General features: G+C 43.5%; 1 protein-coding gene across 1 annotated transcript in view; it reads right to left on the reverse strand.

Moving 5' to 3' along the window:
- Positions 1-890: 890 nt before the first annotated feature.
- The window catches only part of LOC140394028 (ras-related protein Rab-40C), a 134,126-nt gene continuing 109,160 nt past the window's right edge, over positions 891-25,856 (reverse strand). Inside the window, exons 4-6 of the mRNA XM_072480812.1 lie at positions 25,000-25,077; positions 7,968-8,190; positions 891-2,639 (exon numbers count right to left, since the gene is read on the reverse strand). Of these exons, the coding sequence (XP_072336913.1) occupies positions 2,362-2,639; positions 7,968-8,190; positions 25,000-25,077 (579 nt within the window). The 3' untranslated portion in view covers positions 891-2,361. The remainder of the gene's footprint in view (positions 2,640-7,967; positions 8,191-24,999; positions 25,078-25,856) is intronic.

Raw genomic sequence — 25,856 nt, forward strand, 5'->3', positions numbered from 1 at the left:
TAAGAAGCTCAGCTTAGGGTCAAATAGACCCATGGATGGTGATGAACTGCACTCCCTCAGGCAATTGAAAGTATTCTATCACACTGTGCCTTATAGATGGCATGATGTGGAGATGCCGGCGTTGGACTGGGGTGAGCACAGTAAGAAGTCTTATAACACCAGGTTAAAGTCCAACAGGTTTGTTTCAAATCACTAGCTTTCGGAGCACTGCTCCTTCCTCAGGTGTGAGGAAGGAGCAGTGCTCTGAAACCTAGTGATTTGAAACAAACCTGTTGGACTTTAACCTGGTATTGTAAGACGTCTTCCTGTTGTAGATGGCAGGCAGGCTTTGGGGAGTCAGGAGGCAATTTACTCTCATCTGCTCACAGAGCCACAGTATGGCTAGCCCAGTAACTTTGTAGTCAATGGTAAGCCCTGGGATGCTGATGGTAGGGATTTCAGTGATGGTAATGCTGCTGAACATCAGGGGGAGTGTATGATCCACCACCTACATATTAATCTCAACTCTGAAACAAATTTCAATAGTACATTCGAAATATGCTTCAACGGCCCCTCCCCCACAGTCCCCCATGTGCTCTTACTATTTATTTCCCTGGTGCTTGTGTTTAATAAAAGTGTACAGCGCAAGCGAGACATCTTCATTTTGTGCTCCTTCAAGTGCTATTTGGCAGCCAGTTAATGTGGACTTCATACAGCTGTGGTGCTGTACCTGCTGGGAACTGAGATGGCAATGTCTGCCTACAATAGTAGCTGGTTCTCCAAAGTATTTTAAAACTTAACCATTTCTAAAGTTTTACAATTTCATGGAAAGACAACGGCACTTGAGATTTTTTTGTTGTAGTGCATCAGGTAATTCAATAAATGGAAGACGACAAGCCGATTAAGGCATCTTATTTTGCAAAAACAAATGTATTTCACAGTTGAACATTGAAACTGTACAAAGAAAAATGCCAATAAAACACTTAAAAACCATTCAAGTGTCACACAGCAGCTATAATAAATGTGAAATAGTGTTATACATAATTGAACATTTTACTTCAATTGTTCCCTTTTTTCTCAAAAAGACTAGGTGATACTGCAACAATTATCCAGTTCAGATGCAGAAGGTGGCCTATCCTCAGTGTTACAGTTGGTCTCTCCTATGCATTCTCTCCATTTCATCAGTTTACCTTTGACAAGCGTTATCAGAATAGGAAGCTGTTACAATTAGTGGCCAAAATGTAAAGATTTTTATAGAAAGAAGAGAAACAGTTACAAAAAAGGGAGACAGTTCTATTTATTTTCCTTTGTTAGAAAGCGGGGGAGGGGGTGGAAGGGTTGAGAGAAGAGACAGGGTGCTTCTGGCTTACTACAAATGCTAAATTCGTTGCTCAAAACCCTTTTTTTTTTCCCATCGACCTGAAAGGACATGAAAAGACCAAATGAGAAGTTTCAGTTCAGTTGATTTATATAATTTTCACTTAGACTTCAGTTTCACCGGGAGAATATTTTGTTGTTGGCTTCTTGAAATTACTCGAGGTTGCTGAAACTGATGACATCCTACTTTATTTGTCCAGAAGTCAGAGACTGAGATTAAATCCCCATCACTTGAACCAATATTACCACAACTTTTGCTAATCTGGAAGACAGTTAACCACTAAATCAATGATGGCATCATACATTACAACAGAGAAAAATATTACAAGTAGTCTATAGCATATAAATTAAATAGTAATACATATTATTAATCTTTGTATTAAGAATTGTGGAAAACATATGACCGTGTCAGTCAACCTTTGATTTCAAGAGTTGTCCTGGTCTACAGAAGATAAAGATGCAAGGCATGGTTAAGGTATGAAAGGCCACATGCAGGCCATTGCAGGCTAGATATAGTCTATAATATTAAAAAGGCACGGATTTTAGTGATGCTAGTAAGAATTATAGTAGCAAGAGCATTCTTTGCATTTGTACTGGTTCAATTCCCAGAGATTCTTCTTTCCACCACATAGCAATAATATATTAGTCATGAGGACAAAAGGTAAAGATTTATGTTCTGATCAAAGCCATGTAAACATGCCAGTACCACCTTCCTTGAAATTGCTTGTCCCTTTATTAACAGTGGCACCTGCAAGCCTCTTTAAAACACTCCTAGTTTGAAATTTCAGTGCAAATTGTCAAAACAAAATGTATGAGTGTCTGTTTCAACTAGGGTGTTTAATCATTGATCAAAAAGAGAGAAATTCCTTTGAAAAATGCAGAGCACATCTTCATTTGGTCCATTAGGAAGCTGCAAGAACTGTTTCATGGGGAGTTCAAGTTCCAAGCTTGACCAGCTGGGCAAAGTTCTCGCCAAACAAGAGAGCTGGAAACAAAGCCTTTTCGCTAAGAGATTTTGCAGTTAGTGCGTGTACAGCTCTGAGGTGGACTCTGTGGTGGTCGGGGGGGTTTAGTTGATCTCTTCAAGCTGTTCCCCTTGCTTCCACCACTGCTGGAGGCCAGCGAGTACGAACGCCCATGCATCATGACAGCATTCATTCCATTGGCCATGGAGAAAGACTTGAGGTGACTTTTTATGGCAACAGGTAGTGGTAGTTTATCAATAAGATGAACAGGTGTGCAAGAAACTATGGCTCGGCAACAAAGGTCTTGCAGTGTGAAGACTGTTAAAAGAAAAATAAAAAGTTAAGTACATTTTTGAGTACAGTTAATATTAACTCAAGAACATGAATTTCACCTGAAGACTTCAGAAAACTGCTAGAATATATATTACTTTTGAAAATGGTAACATTAAAGAGTCTTATCTTGGAATGATAAAATAAAATACAGAAGATGATGAATGGATCAACATTTTATTGCATGGAATTTGCCAGTTTTTGACAGTGACATCTCAGGCAGAAAAGCAGAGGGTAGCCCACTGGCTGTGCTGCCTGCTATTCTTGCTGTATTTTTAAACACTTTGTCAAAATAAAAGTCAAGGGCTGGTCGCAGACATCATGCTGATTCTGAACGAGAAACAGTGCTGGGGGCAGTGCATCGGCATGCCCCTCTCTTCCCCTGGGGGCTGTACTCACTGTGCACTTCTGGTGGGTCCTGCTCGCCAGGTGCATGTCGTGGGGTACCGGTTGTGATTCACATCGGCGTGACCTCATGCCAACATGAATGGACAATTTAACATGTGTAACGTCCGATAAGCATATTTAAATGGATGCAAATGTGGTTACCGACTTTTAAAGTCAGGAGTCCCATGACATCATTGGTAGGGCAGGAACAATCGACTGGGGAATCTCACCGGCGAAAAGCCATTTTTGCACTGCCGCTTGATTCTCTGCCCCTCCCGCCCCAAAAATAGGAGCATAAGATCCTGCCCTACCCTCAAACAATCTTTGAATGGTTAATAACTATTAACATCATCAATAAGATGAACGACAGTCACAAACTGCAACAGTTTTCAGGTTGTCTGCACGAACGAAAAAGCAGTTTAAGATATGGGTTAATGACACTAATGCAGTTTCAAATACGATGACCTGTTGCACAAGCAATGCTTCAAGATTTTAGAAATTAGACACAGAATAAAATGGTAAGCACCATTAAAAAAAAAAAAAATGTTAGACGCCAAACAAATAGGGAACTACAAGGAATCAACAACTGCACACACTTTGTAAAACAGTATTTCAAACTAGTTTATTTTGGTTACAGGCCCAATTTAAACAATGACAACAGGTATAATAGAACCATAGAATTCCTAGAGTGTAGAAGGAGGATGCCATGCGGTCCATTGAGTCTGCATCGACCCCCTGAAAGGGCATCTCAACTAGGACCAGTCCCCCGCCCTATCACCACCTAACCTTTGTATCTTTGAACAAGGGGCAATTAAGCATGTCTACTCCACCTCACCTACGTCTTTGGATTGTGGGAGGAAAACAGAGCATCTGGAGGAAACCCACACATAGGAAAAAAGTGAAAACGCCACACAGTGACCTAAGGCTGGAATTGAACCTGGGTCCCTGGCGCGGTGTGGCAGCTGTGCTAACCACTATGCCAAATAAATGCCAAATGGGTGCCCTTTTGTAACAAAAGTATTTTGTAGTATTTATCATTTTTAATTAGAAAATAATTATCACTATTTTCTTTCAAGCAGTTTCTGGATTAGTTACCGTCTTCCTGATCATTTTGAATACTTATTGGGATTTTTTTTTAAGCCAGGAACCCCAGTTTAAGTTTTCTCAAAGAACAATCTAACAACCCTTGGCTCTTGAAGTCTTATTTTATGGATACATTCTGCTCATAATTTCCTGTGCAATTTGGTGCAGAACAATTTAATCTGAAAAAAAAAAAAAAATCAATAAATCAAAAGTGCACCTAAAACAGTTGATCCCATGGATAATAATGAACTTGGGAGCCTCCACAGTTTCCCCTTGCATTACCAGGTTTGCTCACTTGGGGGCAGAGATGTTTGCAAAATTACATTAATTGCACTGACATCAATACAAAATCTACTGCATGAACAGTTTTTCTGTGTGCAATAAATAATAGCATCTTTTTTTAAAAAATGGCAATCCTTGGTGCGGTTTCTGAAAAATGAGATGGTCCACCTTTGGAAAAATAATGCCAAAATTTAAAGATCAAATTCGGCATAATTCTAATCTCAAGCAAGTGCTGACAGTGCATCGGGGAACAGACTGAAAGATCCGGCATACTTTTGCACTAGAGTGTACCAAGACCAGAAAAAGCAGTTATTCTCTTCCTTGCTAAATGTAGATGCCAAGGTGCTGCCGAAGGCCTTAGCCACGAGGATTGAGGATTGTGTGCCGCAGATCATCCATGAAGACCAGACGGGGTTTGTGAAGGGGAGACAATTGAACGCGAATGTGCGGAGGCTTTTGAACGTTATCATGATGCCGGCGAGGGAGGGGGAGGCAGAGATAGTGGTGTCGATGGACGCTGAGAAAGCCTTCGATAGGGTAGAGTGGGGGTACCCGTGGGAGGTGCTGAAGAGGTTAGGCTGTTGTAGGAAGTCCCGATGGCGAGTGTGGCCACAAATAGGAGGAGGTCAGAGTACTTTTGGTTGGAACCGAGGGACGAGACAGGGGTGTCCCCTGTCCCCCCTGCTCTTCGCACTGGCGATTGAACCCCTGGCAATGGCACTGAGGGAGTCGAGGAACTGGAGGGGGTGGTGCGGGGTGGGGAGGAGCATAGGGTGTCGCTTTATGCGGACCTGCAGCTGTATGTGGCGGACCCAGTGAGAGGAATGCCAGAGGTAATGAGGATCCTTAGGGAATTCGGGGACTTTTCGGGGTACAAGCTCAATATGGGGAAGAGCGAGCTGTTCGTAGTTCAGCTAGGGGACCAGGAGAGGGGGATTGGCGAGCTCCCACTAAAAAGGGCGGAGAGGAGCTTCAGATATTTGGGGGTTCAGATGGCCAGGAGCTGGGGGGCCCTGCATAGGCTTAACTTTACAAGGCTGGTGGAGCAAATGGAGGAGGAGTTCAAGAGGTGGGACGCGTTGCCGCTGTCCTTATCGGGTAGGGTGCATTCAATCAAAATGATGGTGCTTCCATGGTTTTTGTTCCTGTTCCAGTGCCTCCCCGTGTTTATCCCGAAGGCTTTTTTCAGGCGGGTTAATAGGAGCATAATGGGGTTTGTGTGGGCGCGAGGGACTCCAAGGGTGAGAAGGGTGTTCCTGGAGCAGAGTAGAGATAGGGGGGGGGGCTGGCGCTGCCCAACCTCTGTGGGTACTACTGGGCCACCAATGCGACGATGGTGCGCAAGTGGGTGATGGAGGGAGAGGGGCTGCATGGAAGAGGCTGGAGACGGCGTTCTGTGTGGGTTCGAGTCTGGGGGCGCTGGCAACGGCGCCCCTGCTGCTCCCTCCAAGGAGGTATACCACAAGCCTGGTGGTGGTGGCGGCCCTCAAAATTTGGGGGCAGAGGCGGCGGCATGGGGGGGGGGGGGGGGGGAGTTGGGGCCTTGGCGTGGACCCCATTACGGGGGAACCACCGGTTCGCCCCAGGAAGAACAGGTGGAGGGTTTTCGGGGTGGAACAGGGCAGGGATACGAAAGTTGGGGGACCTGTTTGTGGACGGGAAGTTCGCGAGCTTGGGTGAGTTGGAGAAGTACAGGCTCCCCCCGGGGAACACCTTCAGGTACTTACAGGTAAGGGCGTTTGCCAGATGGCAGGTGGTGGAATTCCCGCGGCTACTGCCAAACACAGTACAGGACAGGGTGCTCTCGGGGGGGTGGGTGGGAGTGGGGAAGAGCTCGGAAACTTACCAGATGATGCAGGAGGAGGAGGAGGCCTCGGTGGTGGAGTTGAAATGTAAGTGGGAGGAGGAATTGGGAGAGGAGATTGAAGAGGGGACGTGGGCAGACGCCCTATGGAGGGTGAATTCTTCCTCTTTGTGCACGAGGCTCAGCCTCATACAGCTTAAGGTGCTGCACAGGGCACACATGACCGGGACAAGGATGAGCCGGTTCTTTGGGGGTGAGGACAGGTGTGTTAGGTGCTCAGGGAGCCCAGCAAATCACACCAATATGTTCTGGGCATGCCCAGCGCTGGAGGAATTTTGGAAGGGCATAGCGAGGACGGTGTCGAGGGTGGTAGGATCCAGGGTCAAACCAGGCTGGGGGCTCGCAATATTTGGGGTGGCAGAGGAGCTGGGAGTGCAGGAGGCCGGAATTCTGGCCTTTGCATCCCTGGTAGCCCGGCAAAGGATTCTCCTTCAGTGGAAAGATGCGAGGCCCCCAAGCGTGGAATCCTGGATCAGCGATATGGCAGGGTTCATTAAATTGGAGAGGGTGAAATTCGCCTTGAGAGGGTCGGTACAAGGGTTCTTTCGGCGGTGGCAACCGTTCTTAGACTTTCTGGCAGAACGATAGACATTGGCCAATGGCAGCAGCAGTTCGGGGGGGGGGGGTTTACTTTATTTTTGTTTATGTTATTTACACTGGAGGGTTTGAGGGGGTGTATACACCTGTTGTGTTAAGTCGGGGTGTTAATGTTAATTTATTATTTATGTATGGGGGGCGGGGGGGGGGGGGTGGTTTGGGGGGTTGCTTTTTTAGATTGTGTTTTGTACTTAACCCTGTTGGGTTCTTTTTTCTTTCTCATTTTGTTATTGATATTTTATGAAGACCTTTAATAAAAATTCTGTATTTGTTTTTTTAAAACAGTTATTCTCTGAAATGTATTAAGATGTCACAAAGCCTGTTGTGTATTATTACAAAGGATCGGAATGATATGTTTAACATAAAAAATATTCAAAGACAGTGGTCCATTGGAGCTCATTGCTCAAAAAGTTTTGGGTCAGAGAATGCCCCATGTAATGTTGCATCAGAAATTTGCTATCTTGCAAGGTCCTGTGAACGTCCAATAGCAGTAAGGCAGCAACAGCAGATGTTTAAAAAGTCAATGCGAAAAAGCAATCTGTTTGTGATATCACTTTTACTGCCTCAATTTCCTGCCACAACATCCACCCACAGTACACTTTTTGCTTCCCCATTTATTCCTACTCTTCCAGAAAATATTCACCTTCTCCACTCTGCTTCTGTTTTCTCACAAAGCAACTAGGAATGCAATTCCACCAGGTCTAGTGGCCCTCTGCTACCTCATTCAAAATGGGTAGTTTTAAATCAAGGGAGTGAATGCTATTCAAACATGCAATTCCACCAGGTCTAGTGGCCCTCTGGTACCTCATTCAAAATGGGTAGTTTTAAGTCAAGGTAGTGAATGCTATTCAAACATGGAAGGACTGGAGCAGAGTCAAATCCTGATCTCAGCAGGCATCCACACACATACACGCTCACTTTCAAGCAGGAGTCAAAGGATAGCTCAGGGATGCTCGGAGCATGCTCCAACTGCAATCCAAGAGGAGATCAGCCATGAACAAATACACAGTTCTTCCTGCTGATCACTGCCTATTTATATGTTGTATTTTTTTTTTTTTAAACTCTGAAGAGCAAAACATTTAAATTCAAGTAACTTTTCCAACCTCTATTTGGTTTCCAGAACCTTTCCATGCCATGTCTCATCAGCACAATCCGAGACAGTTCTGTGAAGGACTCAGTCACGTTGAAATTGCAGAGTGGGCTGACTTCAAAGAATGTCATCCCATTTTTCTCAGCATAAGCACGTGCCTGTTCAGTGGGAACCTGCCGCTTGAAGGCAAGATGCAACCTGTTACCAACCAAGATTCTCGGCACACCAGGAGCATGCTGAAAAGAAAATACAAAACCAGTTGATACTTTGTACATTAAACATTTTGATGGTATTACATTTGTTTGTTATTGTATTCTTCAGGCAAACCGCACTGCTCCCTTAAATGAAATTTTCTAGCTCAAATTATTCTCAACTGACATCTAGACAGTATTAAGCCAGTGGAAGTACTTTGGGCACTAAGTCAGCAGGTTGCTGGTTCAAACCCACTCCAGAGAAGCGACCATTTGGCAGAGCCAGACTATCATATGTGAATGAGATGCTTTAACTGATGCCCTTCCTGGCCTGTCAGCTAGGCATAAAAACAAAATCTAGCACCATCCTTGACTATTTCAATACTTCCCCAGCCAGTCTCCGACCCTCCAGAAATTTGAGTTTATCAAATGATGCCATCATCGCAACTCATCCCCAAGTCCTGCTCACTCAGCATCGTTGTGCTCACTGCCAATCTGAATGCCTTGATTTTAAAATTCTCATCTTGGTTTTAAAATCTCTCCATGGCCTCATCCTCCCTATGTCAGCAACTGTTCCAGTCCTACTGCATTCAGATCCCGACTTTCTTCCAATTCTGGCACCTTGCACAACCTGGATATTAATCGCTCACCATTAGTGGCCATGCTTCAGCCACCTAGAGCCTAGGATTGCCTCTGTGTAAGAGCAAAAGACAGCAAGGAGAATAAGAAAAGGGATAGGCAGAGAAATCAGATAGTGACACTGACAGGAAGAAAAATCAAAGGCCTGTAACAGACAAGGACACTACAAAATAGTGTACATTAGGGTACATTAAAAGGACTAGCCTTAAGATTTTTTACCTGAATGCGTTGAGCATTGGAAATAAAACAGATGAATTAGTTGCGCAGATAGAGGTAAAGGAGTATGATATAGTTGGGATTACAGACTAATGGCTCCAAAGTTGCCACGGATGGGAACTAAACACTAAGGGCTATTTAGTTTTTAGGAAGGACAGACAGAAAGGAAAAGGTGGTGGAGTTGCATTGTTGATTAAATAAGATATTGATAGGCGGTTAAGATGGTGGTCCTCCCGAGATTCCTCTTTGTGTTTCAGTGCCTCCCGGTGGTGATCACGAAGGCTTTTTTTAAAAGGATTGAAAAGAGCATCATGGGTTTTGTGTGGGCCGGGAAGACACCGAGAGTGAGGAAGGGATTCTTACAGCGTAGCAGGGATAGGGGGGGGGCTGGCACTACCGAGCCTAAGTGAGTATTATTGGGCCGCTAATATTTCAATGGTGAGTAAGTGGATGGGAGAGGAGGAGGGAGCGGCGTGGAAGAGATTAGAGAGGGCGTCCTGTAGGGGGACTAGCCTACAGGCTATGGTGACAGCCCCATTGCCGTTCTCACCGAGGAACTACACCACAAGCCCGGTGGTGGTGGCTACACTGAAGATTTGGGGACAGTGGAGACGGCATAGGGGAAAGACTGGAGCCTTGGGGGGGGTCCCCGATAAGAAACAACCATAGGTTTGCCCCGGGGGGAATGGATGGGGGATATGGAATGTGGCAAAGAGCAGGAATAACGCAACTGAAAGATCTGTTTGTGGATGGGAAGTTCGCGAGTCTGGGAGCGCTGACCGAGAAATATGGGTTGCCCCAAGGGAATGCATTCAGGTATATGCAACTGAGGGCTTTTGCGAGGCAACAGGTGAGGGAATTCCCGCAGCTCCCGACACAAGAGGTGCAGGACAGAGTGATCTCAAAGACATGGGTGGGGGATGGTAAGGTGTCAGATATATATAGGGAAATGAGGGACGAAGGGGAGACTATGGTAGATGAACTAAAAGGGAAATGGGAAGAAGAGCTGGGGGAGGAGATCGAGGAGGGGCTGTGGGCAGATGCCCTAAGCAGGGTAAACTCGTCGTCTTCGTGTGCCAGGCTAAGCCTGATTCAGTTTAAGGTATTACACAGGGCACATATGACTGGAGCACGGCTCAGTAAATTTTTTGGGGTGGAGGATAGGTGTGCGAGGTGCTCGAGAAGCCCAGCGAATCATACCCATATGTTTTGGTCATGCCCGGCACTACAGAGGTTTTGGATGGGGGTGACAAAGGTGCTTTCAAAAGTAGTAGGAGTCCGGGTCGAACCAAGCTGGGGGTTGGCTATATTTGGGGTTGCACAAGAGCCGGGAGTGCAGGAGGCGAGAGAGGCCGATGTTTTGGCCTTTGCGTCCCTAGTAGCCCGGCGCAGGATATTGCTAATGTGGAAAGAAGCCAAGCCCCCGGGGGTGGAGACCTGGATAAATGACATGGCGGGGTTTATAAAGCTAGAGCGGATTAAGTTCGTCGAATACCTCGCAGAAAGATAGACGGAATGGGAAAAAGAAGGCAGCAGCAGCAGCCCAGGATCGGGGGGGTGGGGGGGGGGGGGGGTGGGAGGAGGAACCAGAAGGACTCTCAGGGTTGTTAACATATACTGTATAGTATGTATAGGTCGTTGCTACAGATAATTATATATTGGACTGTTAAATTATATTTTTGGAGAGTGTTACTTGTGACAAGGCAGTTGCCAATTAGGGCTAGTTTTCATTTTTGTTATTTATTATTTATTCATTTTTTGTTTATAAAATAGGACATTGTTATTTGTGTTGTTATAATATTGTGTAAAGGATGCACAATGTACTGTGTTGGTTGACCAAAAATTTTCAATAAAATATTTAATAAAAAAAAAAATAAGATATTGATACAATATTGAGGAATGTTAGAAGTACAGATGATGTGGAATCTGTCTGGGTGGAGTTAAGAAACACCATGCGCCGAAAGACATTCATAGGGGTGGTAGAGAGACCATCAAACTGCAGTGGCAATGTTGGGAACAGCATTAGACAGGAAATTAGAGATGCAGGTGATAAAGGAACATCTGTGATTTAAGGGTGACTTTAATCTGCATATAGATTGGGTGAGTCAAATTAGTCACAGTAGTATAGAGAAGGAATTTCTAGAGAATATATGGGATGATTTTCAGGACCAATACGTTGAGGAACCAACATGGGAACAGGTCATCTTTGACTGGGTGTTGTACAATGAGAAAGGATTAGTTGGTAATCTAGTTGAGAGAACCTCTTGGGGATGAGTTGACCATAATATGATAGAATTCTTTATCAAGGAGGACAGCGAGGTAGTTGACTCTGAGACTAGGCCCTGAACCTCAATAAAAGGTAACCATGATGGTATGAGGGATGAGTTGGCTATGATGGACTGGGAAACATTACTGAAAGGAAGGACAGCGGACAAGTAATGGCAGGCATTCAAGGAACAAATAGGTTAACTGCAAAAGTTGTTTATTCCTATTTGGTGCAAGCATGAAAGGAAACTATGGCCAAACCAGGTCTTCCAAGGAAATTAAAGATAGAATTAGATTCAAAGAGGCATACAAATTAGCAAGAAATAGCAATAGACCCAAGGATTGGGGACAGTTTAAAATTCAGAAAAGGCGGACGAAGGGATTGATTAAGAGGAGGAAAATACAAGATGAAAGTAAGCTGAGGGGGGTGGGAAAGAGAGGGTTTAAAAACAGGACTGTTGAAATTTCTATAGGTATGTAAAGACAAAAAGATTGATAAAAACAAATGTAGGCCCCCTACAGTCAGAGGAATTCATAACCGGGAACAAAGAAATGGCAAGGAACTAAATTCGTACTTTGCTTCTGTACTCACAAAGGAAGGCATGAATAATGTAGCGGAAGTTATGAGTAATGCAAGTTTTAGTGAGGAGCTGAAGGTAATTAGTATTAGTAGAGAACCAGTTTGGGGGAAATTAATGGGATTGAATTTCATAGAATTTACAGTGCAGGAGGCCATTCGGGCCATCGAGTCTGCACCGGCTCTTGAAAAGAACACCCTATGCAATTCCACACCTCCACCCTATCCCCATAACCCACCCAACACTAAGGGCAATTTTGGACACCAAGGGCAATTTAGCATGGCCAATCCACCTAACCTGCACATCTTTGGACTGTGGGAGGAAACCCAGGCACACACAGGGAGAACGTGCAGACTCCGCACAGACAGTGACCCAAGCCTGGAATCAAACCTGGGACCCTGGAGCTGTGAAGCAATTGTGCTAACCACTATGCTACCATGCTGCCCTAGGTGGATAAATCTCCAGGGCCTGATAGTCTTCATCCCAGGGTATTTAAGAAAGTGGCCCAAGAAATGGTAGATCCATTGGTGGTCATTTCCCAAAATTCTTCGACTCCAGAATTCTTCCTACAGATTGGAGGGTAGCTAATACAAACCCGCTACTCAAAAAAAGGAGGTAGAAAGAAAACAGGGAACAATAGACCTGTGAGCCTAACGTCAGTAGTAGGGAAGTTGTGAGAGTCCATTATCAAGGATATCATACACAGCATTTGGAAAGCAGTGATATAATCAAAGTCAGCATGGATTTACGAAAGGTAAATCATGCTTGACAAACCTACTAGAATTCTTTGAAGATGTAACTAGTAGAGTTGACCAGGGATGTGGTTTATTTAGATTTTCAGAAGGCTTTTGACAAGGTCTCACATAGCAGATTACTCTGTAAAGTTAAAGCTCATGGGATTGTGGGTAGTGCCTGGAGATGAATAGAAAGCTGGATAGCAGGCAGGAAGCAACAAGTTGGAATAAATAGGTATTTTTCCAATTGACAGGCAGTGACTAATGGGGCACCGCAGGGATCTGTGTTAGGACCCCAGCCGTTCACATTATATTTTAATGATTTCGATGAGGAAACTAAACATATTATCTCTAAACTTGCAGATGATACAAAGTTGGGTGGGAGGGTGAGCTGCGGAGAATCGCCGGGGGCTGGCATGAATCCCGCCCCCGCTGGTTGCCGAATTCTCCAGCACCGGATATTCGGCGGGGGCGGGAATCACGCCTTGCCGATCGGCGAGCCCCCCCCCCGAAGTCCCGCTGCTGGAATGCCTGTCCCGCCGGCGAGGATCAAACCACCTCTCCTCCCAGCAGGGCTAAGCAGCGCGGGCAGGCTCCGGGGTCCTTGGCGATCTGGCCCCGGGGGGGGTGCCCCCACGCTGGCCTGGCCTGCGATCGGGGCCCACAGATCCGCGGGAGGTCCTGTGCCGTGGGGGCACTCTTTTACTACGCGTCGGCCGTGTAGGTCTCCGCGATGGCCGACGCGTAGGTGACCCCGACCCCCCCCCCCCCCCCGCACATGGATGACGTCAGCAGCCGCTGACGGTCCCGCGCATGCGCAGACTTCCGCCGCCCGGCGAAGTCCTTTCGGCCCCGACTGGCGTGGCGACAAAGGCCTTTCCCGCCGGTCGGCGGCGCGGAAACCACTCCGGCGCGGGACTAGCCCCTCACGGTGAGGGCTTGGCTCCTAAAGGTGCGGATTCTCCGCACCTTTGGGGCGGCCCGACGCCGGAGTGGTTCATGCCACTCCATCCCGCCGGGAACCCCCCCCCCCCCCACCCCGCCGGGTAGGGGAGAATCTCAGCCTAGGTGTCATTGTTGAGGATAAGGGGTAAACCTTTTAGGACTGGGGTGAGGAGAAATGAAAAGCGGAGCAGGCTCGAAGGGCTGAATGGCCTCCTCCTGCTTATATTTTCTATGTATCTCTCTCGTCTAAAAAGTTCCTTAAAATCTATTAAGCAAAACTTTGGAATAATTGTCTGAATCTCATGTGGATCAGTGTCAAATTTATGTTTGATAATGCTCATGTGGTGGTGTGTATTTATTTACATTTTTTTTTTTATACAGGATGGCAGGTCTCCAGGTATCCTGCCCAAAATTCATCCCTGAACTACCAGGAACAGTTCACCGAGTAATGCATTTCATTATTGTTCATGGCTGTGTATAGATTGACCGCCACATTTCCTCACAATAGTGACAATGTAAAAACACACGTATACATACAAGTTCTTGCTTCCAAAAACTATTTTAAAAAGTAGCTGCACTGCTCCTTGTTGGCTGATTTTAGTAGAGCTTGGAAATCCAAATTGGCAAGAATTTTCTGAATCCACAATTCCTTCTTTAATTTACACTCAACATTAATGGGAGCAGAAGAGGACACATGTTTGGGACAAAATTCCAAATAAAAGCAAATCTTTGCTCATCATGCAGAATATCATTCAAGAACAATTTTAACTTGGGAAAGAATACCTATATTGATCAAATATGAAATTTAATTTGTGCATAAAAAAATCAGAAACATGATTATATCACAAGGATGATCAGAACATTTACATTCTGATCAATTCCTATGTGTAGCTGTATGAGCATGGATAAATACCAATATAGTTAAAAACTGTAAATGCAACTCGAATATCCCATTGTGAAATAATTGAAATACACATTTCTTAAAATATAGAATTTCACAAGATTCTGGTCTGCGTATTTACTACATATCTATAGTGAAGTGTCAGCTAACTACACTAATTTGTATGATTTGACAGTATTGGTCACCTTGTTATATAACAGATTGTGAAGACTGCAGATTGTGAAGCAATTACATTGCTTCTTTTAAATATCGAACACCTTTGTTCAGAGTCCAGTTTTTTTTGTCCTTCTGACTAGAGGTTAAGTTGCTCAATGGCTCCAAATCTGAAGTTATATATGGCTACTGGCATAATCTGTCACAGGTTTGAAGTGCAAGAGAAATACAGCTTTCCCTCATTTAGAAATCCTAATATGTTCCTAAAAAAAGTGTGTGAAATGGACATTACTTTCCCATAAGAAAGCACACAAGTGGGTGGGTGCAGACTCGATGGCCCGAATGGCCTCCTTCTACACTGTATGTTCTATAAGAAAGCATACAAAAACGAGTCACATTCCTGACCTGTAATTCTTATTGGCAGCCTTAAATCTAACTAGCCCAAAATAGTCCTACTTACAACCACTCTATTTACCTCCCGCTCACTGCCTTCTCATTCCCTCCTGCTTGCCACTTCCATCTCCCAACTCCCTTACTCCCACCTGCTCATCACTTCCTTTCTTGCCACCTCTCTCTCTTGGTTCACTATCCCTCTCCCAACCTCCTCACTGCTTCCCTCTTGCAACACACTCCTCCCTGGCCCAAGGCAAGGACTCAGGACACTGCTTCAAGTGAGAGATGGGGAGATCCGCAGTGAGCAGGAATCAGAAGTCAGGAGAGGGAACCATTTGGAAAAAAAAGACTGAGCATGTGTAGTTACAATGCATTCTTGATGCACGTCAATAATCTTGCTAAAACAAAAATGGAGGCAGCATTAATAATAGTAATCTTTACTAGTGTCACAAGTAGGCTTACATTAACTCTACAATGAAGTGACTGAAAATCCCCTCGTCACCACACTCCAACACCTGTTTGGGTACACTGAGGGAGAATTGAGGGAGAATTCAGAACACCCAATTCACCTAACAAGTACGCCTTTCGGAACTTATGGGAGGAAACCCATGCAGACATGGGGAGAACGTGTAGGCTCCGCACAGACAGTGACCCAAGCTGGATTCAGGTATATTCCCCAATTTACAACTGTGCTAAAAGGAAAATGCACTATCAGAATGCATTTTAAATGGGGGATTATCTGTATTTGGGAATAAAAGCTTCTGACACAATGTTTTAAATCTGACTTGCAGCCTGAACAGTATTAAATGACACATATATCACAATAAGCCATAATATTTACAGAACCACTCCAAACCTCTCCAATTCACTTAGCTATTTTAACCCATCCAAGAGGATGATATTTCAGTGCAGAATGGTTAATTTTGTGGTTAATGGTATGGCTCTATGCTCAGAGTAATTACATTTTGCAAGTAAATTATTGATTTATATTCCTCTCTAAGAAAATACACTGTTACAATTCCTGAGCAACTTCAGCTGTTCCCCATTGTCTTATATTCAATAATCTTCCTTGAAAACTAATTTACACTGTAAAAATTTCAAGTTGGCCATGAATTAAGGTGAAATCCCAGTATTCCAAAATTAAGTTTGTTGATTTAAATTGTGTGTCAAGTACCATGTAATTTTTTCCCAGGGTTTTTGGCAATTACTCCTGGTCAAAGAATGCAAACAGATTAAAAGAGGGTTTTGCAAATTAGCAAAGTTATGCAAATTGTTTCATCAATGCAGAGAAAAACCAGGTAGTTCTTGCACTTCAAAAGAAAAAAAATCATTGCCAGAATTGCCTCCCAAACTACAACATAACTATGGTTAAACCTTGTAGGTATTTATCTATAGAATTCCTCATGAACTTTCAGTTTTTTTCCCTGTTATGTTTACTTTAACTTGCAGACTCTCACAAGGGAGCAAATAATGAAATAATTAGAAACAACTGCACCCCAACCGTAAACTGGGAATATCTTAACAAAAATGCTTTTTGCCACGATCCAAAATCTACCAAACATCATTTTCCACACATATGATGGTGGTTAATTATCCACTACTGCTTTCTTGTTTAAATATTAAGCTCCAAAAGTAACTAATAGTGACGTTAGTGGACAAACATTTAAAGTGTTGGTACTATATTCCTCTGTAAATGACAGGCTTTATACATTTTAAAGCCTCACCTCAATCACACAAACACTAACAAATGTTTAGTGTCACACATGGATACAACGCATGGTGGATCTCCATTAATAATACACAATACTCTTACCATGTCATTAAACTTTATTTTCAAAATGGATTCCAGTTACTTAGAGGGTGAAAATGTCAATGTTGCAATTGCTTGCCACCAAAATGTTAGACAAATGTGGACTGAAATAACAACAGGTTTTTCTAGTTATACCACTTAAAAATATTGCAACACAAAAAGTAACACTATATTTATTAGACCTTGTATTCTGCATAATAGCCTGGGTAATTACAAAACTCTAGCTTCAGCATTTACTCACCACACCCTTTAACTACGCTTTACAATAAATTTAAACAATATTCCCTAAAGATTGTTCCCTGATACCTGGGGGAGTTTATCCACGAAGTAGGAGTCAGACTTGCAAGAGGTTTCCAGTTTTGTTCCCTGGTCTGTGAGAGCTAGCCCATCTCACTGGTGTTAGATACACAAGTTCATTGTTTCAGGGCCTTTAAAGTAGTAAAACATCACAGAGGCACAACGCAGGACGGTTGGATGGGGTGAAAATTTGTTTAGGCAGTCAGAGGGAAGTAGGTTATGATGCAACTTAAGGCAGGAGGTAGCAAGGCAGCAGAATGTGCGGAGTATGTACATGTGAGAGACTGAGATGACTGAAGATTCCACCAATCAAGATGGAGCAGACACTGTAGGAATACAAATGGCACTTCCATTTGACAGTGGGTGCTAGAAAAAGTTGCCAAAAGGGGACTTTTTCAAAAAAATTACAGTGCAGGAGGCCATTTGGCCCAGAGTCTGCACCAGCCCTTGGAGAAAGCACCCTATTGAGCCCATGCCTCCACCCTATCCCCGTAACCCACAAACCCCACCTAATGTTTGAGACACTAAGGGGCAATTTTATCATGGCCAACCCACCTAACCTGCACATCTTTGGACTGTGGGAGGAAACCGAAGCAGCCAGAGGAAACCCACACAGATACGTGGAGAAAGTGCAAACCACCGTGAATTCTGGATTTTGCACTGAATGTACCGAAGGGTGGCGGTCAATGGAGGTTGCAGATATGTAAACAACTGTTTCAGATAAGTTGCAACTTGTGAAGAATAAAAATAGAGGGGTCAGTGAAGAAAGCATTGTGAATAATCAAAATGAGTGATTGTGATGAAGCGGATTAAGTATTTAAGTGGCAGCAAATATTTATGATGTCTAGAATGTGGGATTTGAACGTCAGCTCAGGGTCAAGCAGGATACTGAAGTTTTGCACCGTAGGTTTCCGAACAAACATCCAGAGGGAAATGTGATAGGGTGTGGAACTTTTGGCAGGAACAGGACATGATGGCTTCAGTCTTGCTAAAGGTTAGCTTAAGAAATAAAATTGAGGGTGTTGACAGAGATAAAGTTGAATGTTATCAACAATCATATGAAAACCAGTCCCATGCTTACAAATAATACCAATGCGAGGAAAGGACTAGACCAAGTATGAAACTTTATGGAGATTCAAGTTGGCTGCACAAGATACATTTGCCCTGTTTGCACAGGCAGGAATGTAAAGCAAAGTCTGTGGCAGGGAAGTAAACCACGGAGGAAAGACAATCGATGTAGGTTAACCATGTAAAAGAGAACAAAGAGTGAAGATTAGGTTTAGAAAGGATTGTTGGCACAAAGTGGTTTGGCAGCAATGGCTAGGAGGGGGGGGGGGGGGGGGGGAAGAGAGAGGAGGAGGAGAAGATGACAACAATGGCAAAGGAAGGAAGATCCTTACACTTTATGTTGGAGGCAAGGATGTGAACCAGGAGAGGGTAGTAGAAAAAGGGATGGATGAGATAGTGTATCATCAAGGAAATGATTCTGGGTTGTTCTGTACCTTCCAGGGAGACCAGGGCACAATATTTCACAAAATGATCCAGCCTAATATGGTCCTCAAGGCGTCCCTAGGTTCGGGAAGGAGGAAGATATAGAAAGCATTTTGATATAGGAACAAGAGTAGGCCATTAAATCCCTTGAGCCTATTCTGTAATTCAATAAGATCATGACATTTCCGTATCCTAATTTTATCCACCTTCCTTGGTTCCATAACTCAATGTCCTTTGACTAATCAGACTGAATATTAATTTTGAAGAGAATTTCCTAACTTTTCTCCTTAATATCCTAACTCTGATTTTAAGGTTATGCCTCCTTGTCCTAGATTCCACCACCAGCAAAGGTTTCTTTCTATCTATCGTAACAAATCCTTTCAACGTCCCAAAAATCTCAAACGAAGCACCCCTTAAAATTCTGAATCCTAGGGAATACAATCCCAGTAATATCTCTTCATAATTTAATCCACAGAACCCCGTTTATGTTCTGCTGAATCTGCAGTGCATTCCATCTAAGGCAAATACATTCTTTAAAAGGTGTGGTTCTAGAAGTGCGCACAGTATTCCAGGGGTAGCCTAATCAGGGGGTTGACTATATTGGTATATAGAAAAGCTTCCTCCCTTTTATAGCTTAGCTCTTTAGGAACAAAGGCTAACATTCCACTAACCTTGTTTTTTTTGCACCTGGCCACTGCATTTTAGTGAAAGTTGACACTCCCCTTCTAAGCACCAATACAGATCAAAATAGAGACTAGTTCAGACTTCATGGGCACAGGTATTCTATAAAATAGGCATAACATCACTACAGATGGGCTGCTTTGTCAGTTTACAAATGGGTTGCCTTGTCAGTTTAAAATCATAATTCATCGCATGTGAAGTATGATGGTAGAATTCAAAAGAACATTGACTCATTATTTTGTACATGTTAGCCTGTAAATTCTAAGCTCAGCCAATTTTATGAAGTCCTAGTCTTGTATATTTTGCTATTTATGGGAATTATCTGTGATGTTTCCTTTCTGTTGAAAGGAAAGCAGGAAATCAGTCATCCATCCTGGTGACGGAAAGAAAACACACCCTGAAAGGAACAGCATGACAAATCTCATCTTAACGTTTAATCTAACCATTGTCTGTAATTTATATTTAATATAAGAATAAGTATCCAGTGGAATTCACGGTAAATTAATTTCACCTTCATGGCAATCATATCCAAGAAGAAACCACAATATTAAATAACTTTAACATTGATTAAACAGCAATAATTTACTCAAAATAATTTTTTTTAGTTTTTCTAATTAAGGGGCAATTTAGTTTGGCCAATCCATCTAACCTGCACATTATTTGGGTTGTAGGGGCGAGACCCACGCAGATACGGGGAGAATGTGGAAACTCCACATGGGCAGTGACCTGGGGCCAGGATCGAACCCGCGTCCTTGGCGTCATGAGGCAGCAGGGCTAACCACCCTTTTACTGGAAATACTTAAGAACATTTACTAAAGGCAAGGTGCATGCTTATGAATGAGGCAATTATGGATACAGAACTTAAATGTCAGCATTCTAGAGGGTGTGTTTATAAAGAGTACTTCTAATAGGGGGCGGCACAGTGGTTAGCACTGCTGCCTCACAGCTCCAGGGACCCAGGTTCAATTCCGGCCTCGGGTGACTGTGTGGAGTTTGTACTTTCTCCCAATGACTGCGTGGGTTTCCTCTGGATGCTCCGGTTGCCTCCCACAGTCCAAAGATGTGCAGGTTAGGTGAATTGGCCATGCTAAATTGCCCCTCAGTGTTCAAAATATTAGGTGGGGTTATTGGGTTACAGAGATAGGCCTGTGCTTAAGTATGGTGCTCTTTCAAAGAGCTGGGGCAGACTCGATGGGCCGAATGGCCTCCTTCTGTACTGTAAATTCTGGGATTCTATGACTTCTAGGCTATCCTCCAAGGGAGGATAGAAGTGAAACAGACTAAATATGGTTGTATGGAAAAATAATTGAAATCATGGAAAGTTCATAGAATTTACAATGCAGGAGGCCATTCGGCCCATCGAGTCTGCACAGGCCCATGGAAACATCACCCTATCTAAGCCCACACCTCCACTGTTTCCCCGTACCCAGTAACCCATCTAACCTTTTTGGACCCTAAGGGCAATTTAGCACGGTCAATCCACCTAACCTGTACATCTTTGGACTGTACAAGGAAACCGGAGCAAACCCACACAGACACAGGCAGAACGGGCAGACTCCGCAGACAGTGACCCAAGCCGGGAATCGAACCTGGGACCCTGGACCTGTGAAGCAACTGTGCTAACCACTGTGCTGTTAAGGAATGGGTTCAGAGTCATTCCAATTAGATGTCTCATTGATGTTAAGTATCCAATAATTGAAACTGATATGTATAGAGGCTGCATGTGGTCTTTATGGGCATGTGATGTGGTGATTGAGTTTTGTGCAGAGCTGTGTTCAAGAATTAAGGTGTTTGCAAAAAGGAGCAGAATTCTTGAATCCTTACTCAAGAGTAGCTGGAAGCTAACATGTGCTACCGTGCCAGCCATTTGGCACAGAAAGAGGCCATTTGGTCCACCGAACCCATGCCTGCTCTTTAATAGAGTTTAATTAGTCCCACTCCCCAGCCCCGAGTAAAGATTGATCTTTCATTTGAAATTACGACTGGTTATTACGTTCCATATAATTTTGATATACTTACACAAACTAGTTCAGAATGAAAACAATAGGTTAATAAGATAAATGACATTTTTGGCTTCTGTATTTCCATAGTGTATGGTTAGTTGCAAACAAGCAGCAGTAGTAAAGCATTACAAACAAGGTGATGACCATTGAGGATTAGCATACTTGCAATTCACAATAAATTAGGAAATTAAGGTTTTCTGGTGAACTATCAGACTCACAATTTATACATGTACACAAATAAACTGAACAAGTTCCTTTCAAATTATTCAAATTCAATTTGCCACATCATAGAACCAAAATCAACCTGGATGTTACTTTGCCCCACCTGAAAATTTCCATTTCAAATGACAATATTTATGCACAGACATTAAAATTTTAACCCAGTAATTCCATGCAATTGAACTATGTTGCACTGTAGCCAGGTCAGTTTTCTGTTACAGCTCACTTATGAAGCAAAATTATGTGATGTGTTGCTGAGCTGGACTGTGAAGTGCTTGCATGGAACAGTGTTTGCTGTACTGTTACGTAAACAAGCTACACCCATTCAACAGTCAGAGAAATATCAGACAAATGGCAAAACACAAGCAATATTAAATACCAGCAATTCTAACTCTCCAACATCTCTTCTTTCCTTTGATTGCTTCTGTATGATTAGATTGGACGCTGGACAAACAGTCTTGGATGCAATGTTGTTTCCTTTAGTTAAAAACTGAGAAGATTTTCACCACCTGGAGATTCTTACCACCAACTTAATGCATCACCTTCACTGACACAATCAGGCTGAACTAGGCAAACTAATACCCGTCGCATTAAGGATGGCCCCTTGCGCTTCCACCAAAGCCTGCCTCTGCACCGAATCTAACCCAGCAGGCACTTAAACAATTATCCATGTCCATGTCATCTGCAAGCTCCGTTAGTCTTCCTAGTTTGCCCCATCCATCCTGTACAAGCCTATACTTTAACTCATCCAAACTTTTGTTGCCACATCCTATCCCGTCTAGCTCTCCTATCACCTGGTCTTAGCAAGCCTACATTAAGTTCTAGTTCCCAAAGCTCCACAGCACACCCTGGTTTAGCTCAGTGGGCTAGACAGCTGGTTTGTAATGCAGAACAAGGCCAGCAGCGTGGTTTCAATTCCCGTACCAGCTGAGAATTCTGAATTCTCCCTCTGTGTACCCGAACAGGCGCTGGAATGTGGTGACTAGGGGCTTTTCACAGTAACTTCATTGCAGTGTTAATGTAAGCCTACTTGTGACAATAAAGATTATTTACCTTTACCTTTTACCAGCCCACAAACTGTTCCAGCTTTTCAACGGCCCTCAGAACTATGACCCTTCAGCTTCATCCTGTGTCCTTCCTCTCCGTTACATGGCTGGAACCCATGCCATTAGCTGCCTCGGCCACATACCGAGCTTTAACCCCAAGCCACCCTGCCCTGAGGGATGGGAGTGGGATGCACGTGTTTAGAAGCAGCAAGAAAGCCTCAGAGCCTGTCAGCATTGGAGAGACCCTGGGTGTCAGTAGGGGAGGGAAAGATGAAACGAGAGAAGTTGGAGCTGCACCTGGATGCCAGCATTAAACTATTAAAAAAATTTCATTCATTTGGGTTGACTATTAATGATTTTCTCGGCATGATAACTGTTGATAAAGCAAAATGTTAGGGAGGGTGTGAATAATGGCCAGAGGCTAGTTGAGGAGCAGAAGGCCAAAAATAGGTAAGCCGAGATTGTGCAGAAGTACGGATACGGGGAGACTGACATTCACAAGCAGATCATAACATTTCACCCATATCGTTTGTGCGCGAATGCGCATGAAAGTGAAAGATTTGACTGTTTTTCGCTAACTTTTTTTTGGTGTCTATGATTTTATTACAATTGTTGAACAGGAAGAAATATTTCCTGTTTTTGATGCTATAGCAGTCAACCCAAGCACTAGAATAAAATATAGAAACAGAAGAGGAACAAAATTTATTTTGCCAAAGAGATGTAATTATCATATTCCCTTTCATAATTCTAAAAAAAGCACGTCATCTTTATTTAGTCTTTTTAAATGTATCCTTTTTCCAGTGTGCTCCTCCATTTCCTGACATCTCTGCCCCAGGAAAAATAGGTGTCCAAGAGGTCAGAAAAAAGGGGTGTAGGCCTGTCACCAGCTGGGCCCAGGCCTACAGTATACATGTACCTTCATAGCCACGTATGAGGTGGATGGTATGTTTTGTTCGTTGGCACCTTTTTTCTGTTGCAATGCTTAAGAGTGGTTTACCACAAGTACACCCAGTTGGACAAAGCTAAAGCCTATTCCAAGGTCTTCACTAACCGTTGGTGTCCTAGGGGGGCAGGACACATTTGATCTAGTTCTTTTTCACTTATATTGCTCCTTAGGATGTTTGGATGCTATTGAAGCTTTCTAACTTCTGATGAAGATCAGAAAGTCTTCAAAGTTAAAGACCACAAAGATAGACAGTTCAACACAGGTGCACACTCATTCTCATGGTCACTAGGCCCAGTAGGGAGCGTAGAGGATAAGAAAATTGCCCATTCTCTCCATGCACGCATATCTAACCACAAATATACTACTTGGCATAAACTAGCAGAGTAGGTAGAGAGAAACAGTTCCCATTGGCAGAAGAGTCAAAAGCCAGAAGACACTAATTTAAGGTGATTGGCAAAAGAACCAACAGCAGTATGAGGGAAATATTCCTTTACTCAATAAGTGGTTAGGATCTGAAATGCACTGAAAGGGTGATTGGAGACAGATTCTATCGTGGCTTTCAAATGAGAATTGCATATGCACCGAAGGGAAAACATTTGCAGGGCTACAGGGAAATGGTGGCAGAGAGGAGCTGGTGGAGTTATTCTTTCAGAGAGCTGGCACAGACACACCGGGTCTAATGGCCTCCTCCTGCACTGTAGCCATTCTATGATAAATCAAATTTATAATTGGTTATTATTTGCAACAGTTGATTTTCATTTCAAAAGATGTGGTTGCCATCAGCCCTCTGGAACAGATTCTGATGAAAGGTCATTAACCTGAATCATAGAATTTACAGTGCAGGAGGTCATTCGGCCCATCGAGTCTGCACCGGCCCTTGAAAAGAGCACTCTACTTAAGCTCATGTCACCACCCCATCCCCATACCCAGTAATCCCACCCAACCCATTGGACATGAAGGGGCAATTTAGCATGATCAATCCACCTAATCTGCACATCTCTGGACTGTGGGAGGAAACCGGAGCACCCGGAGAAAACCAACGCAGACACGGGGAGAAAGAACAAACCCTATACAGACAGTCACCCGAGGCCGGAATTGAACCAAGGACCCTGGAGTTGTGAGGCAGCAGTGCTAACCACTGTGCCACGGTGAAATGTTAACTCTGGTTTTTCTCTCCACAGATGTTGCCAGCACTGTTGAGTATTTTCAGCAGTTTTTTGTGGGGTTTTTTTGCTTTATTTTGGGCAGAATTCCACAGCTCTCGTCACTGGCAGGGTCTTCTGGTCCTGCCAAAGGTGAGCTCACCCTCCATGGCGGATTCCCCAATGGTGGGACGGACGTCACATAAACCACCTATATAATCAGCAGGATTTGAAAATCCCACCCTTCAGAATTCCAGCACCTGCAGTATTTTGCTTCTGAAAAAAATCAAATCAAATTAAACAAGGCACACAAAAACAGGTACAAATTAGCTTACGTGGCAGTTCCAACAGTGGTCTAGGGTGTTACATATAGACAAAAAAAAAAAGCACCTCACCTCATCAATTTCCTTGATCCAGCGATCAATCCCATCAAATGACCACCTATTAGTGATGTCATAAACTAAGAGTATACCCTGAGAAACAAAAATATATTTTCAACAACAGTTCCATTAACTTACATCTTTAAAAAAAGAGCAGTGAGATGTATTTAACTAAGAGGTTTAGTCACAACATTAATTGAATCGAAGTTGTAGACTAAACCTCCTGAATTTACATCAGCAATGGGAGTCAAGGAAAACAGAAGGCAGCTACTACAGCAGCTTCCCAAGACAGCAAAATCAAAACTGCGCAATTCTATACAAGCTGCAACTTTGAATAAATACTTACATTTATCTGTCACACACACTGTTCTTTCCGCATAATTAGTTTTTCAAAAACAGTGACAATTTAAATTAAGGGGCTCCAATGACACAAAGCTGCAAGAGCATTGCATATACATGAATAAAAGAACCACATGATTAAATTACAGGCTTCAATTTCTATCACCACCTTTTATTTTAGAATTCTGTTATTTTGGAAGTGCGTCAGTAAATGGCAAGGTCCCAGATATCTATAATCAGTTCACACTTCTTTTTCATTCTCGCAACCAAATTCATCAAGTTCCACCTGTGCAGCTGCGCCCAGGTCTGCGCCACTTGTACGTCCAGATACCGAAAGCTCACCCCTACCGGCCAAAGGCCCTCAGCCAAAGTTGACTTGCCAACCAATCAGTACCCCTTTTCCCCTGCAGCATAAATTGTTGTGAGTGTTTGAAATTTGGCATTCTTGTGTTTGTCCTGATGAGTGCAAGATAAAAACTTTGGCAATATGTCTCTCTTCATACAAATAACAACTTTATAAATTCACAAGAGAT

The sequence above is a fragment of the Scyliorhinus torazame genome, chromosome 17, assembly GCF_047496885.1.
Source record: "Scyliorhinus torazame isolate Kashiwa2021f chromosome 17, sScyTor2.1, whole genome shotgun sequence".
Taxonomy (NCBI): domain Eukaryota; kingdom Metazoa; phylum Chordata; class Chondrichthyes; order Carcharhiniformes; family Scyliorhinidae; genus Scyliorhinus; species Scyliorhinus torazame.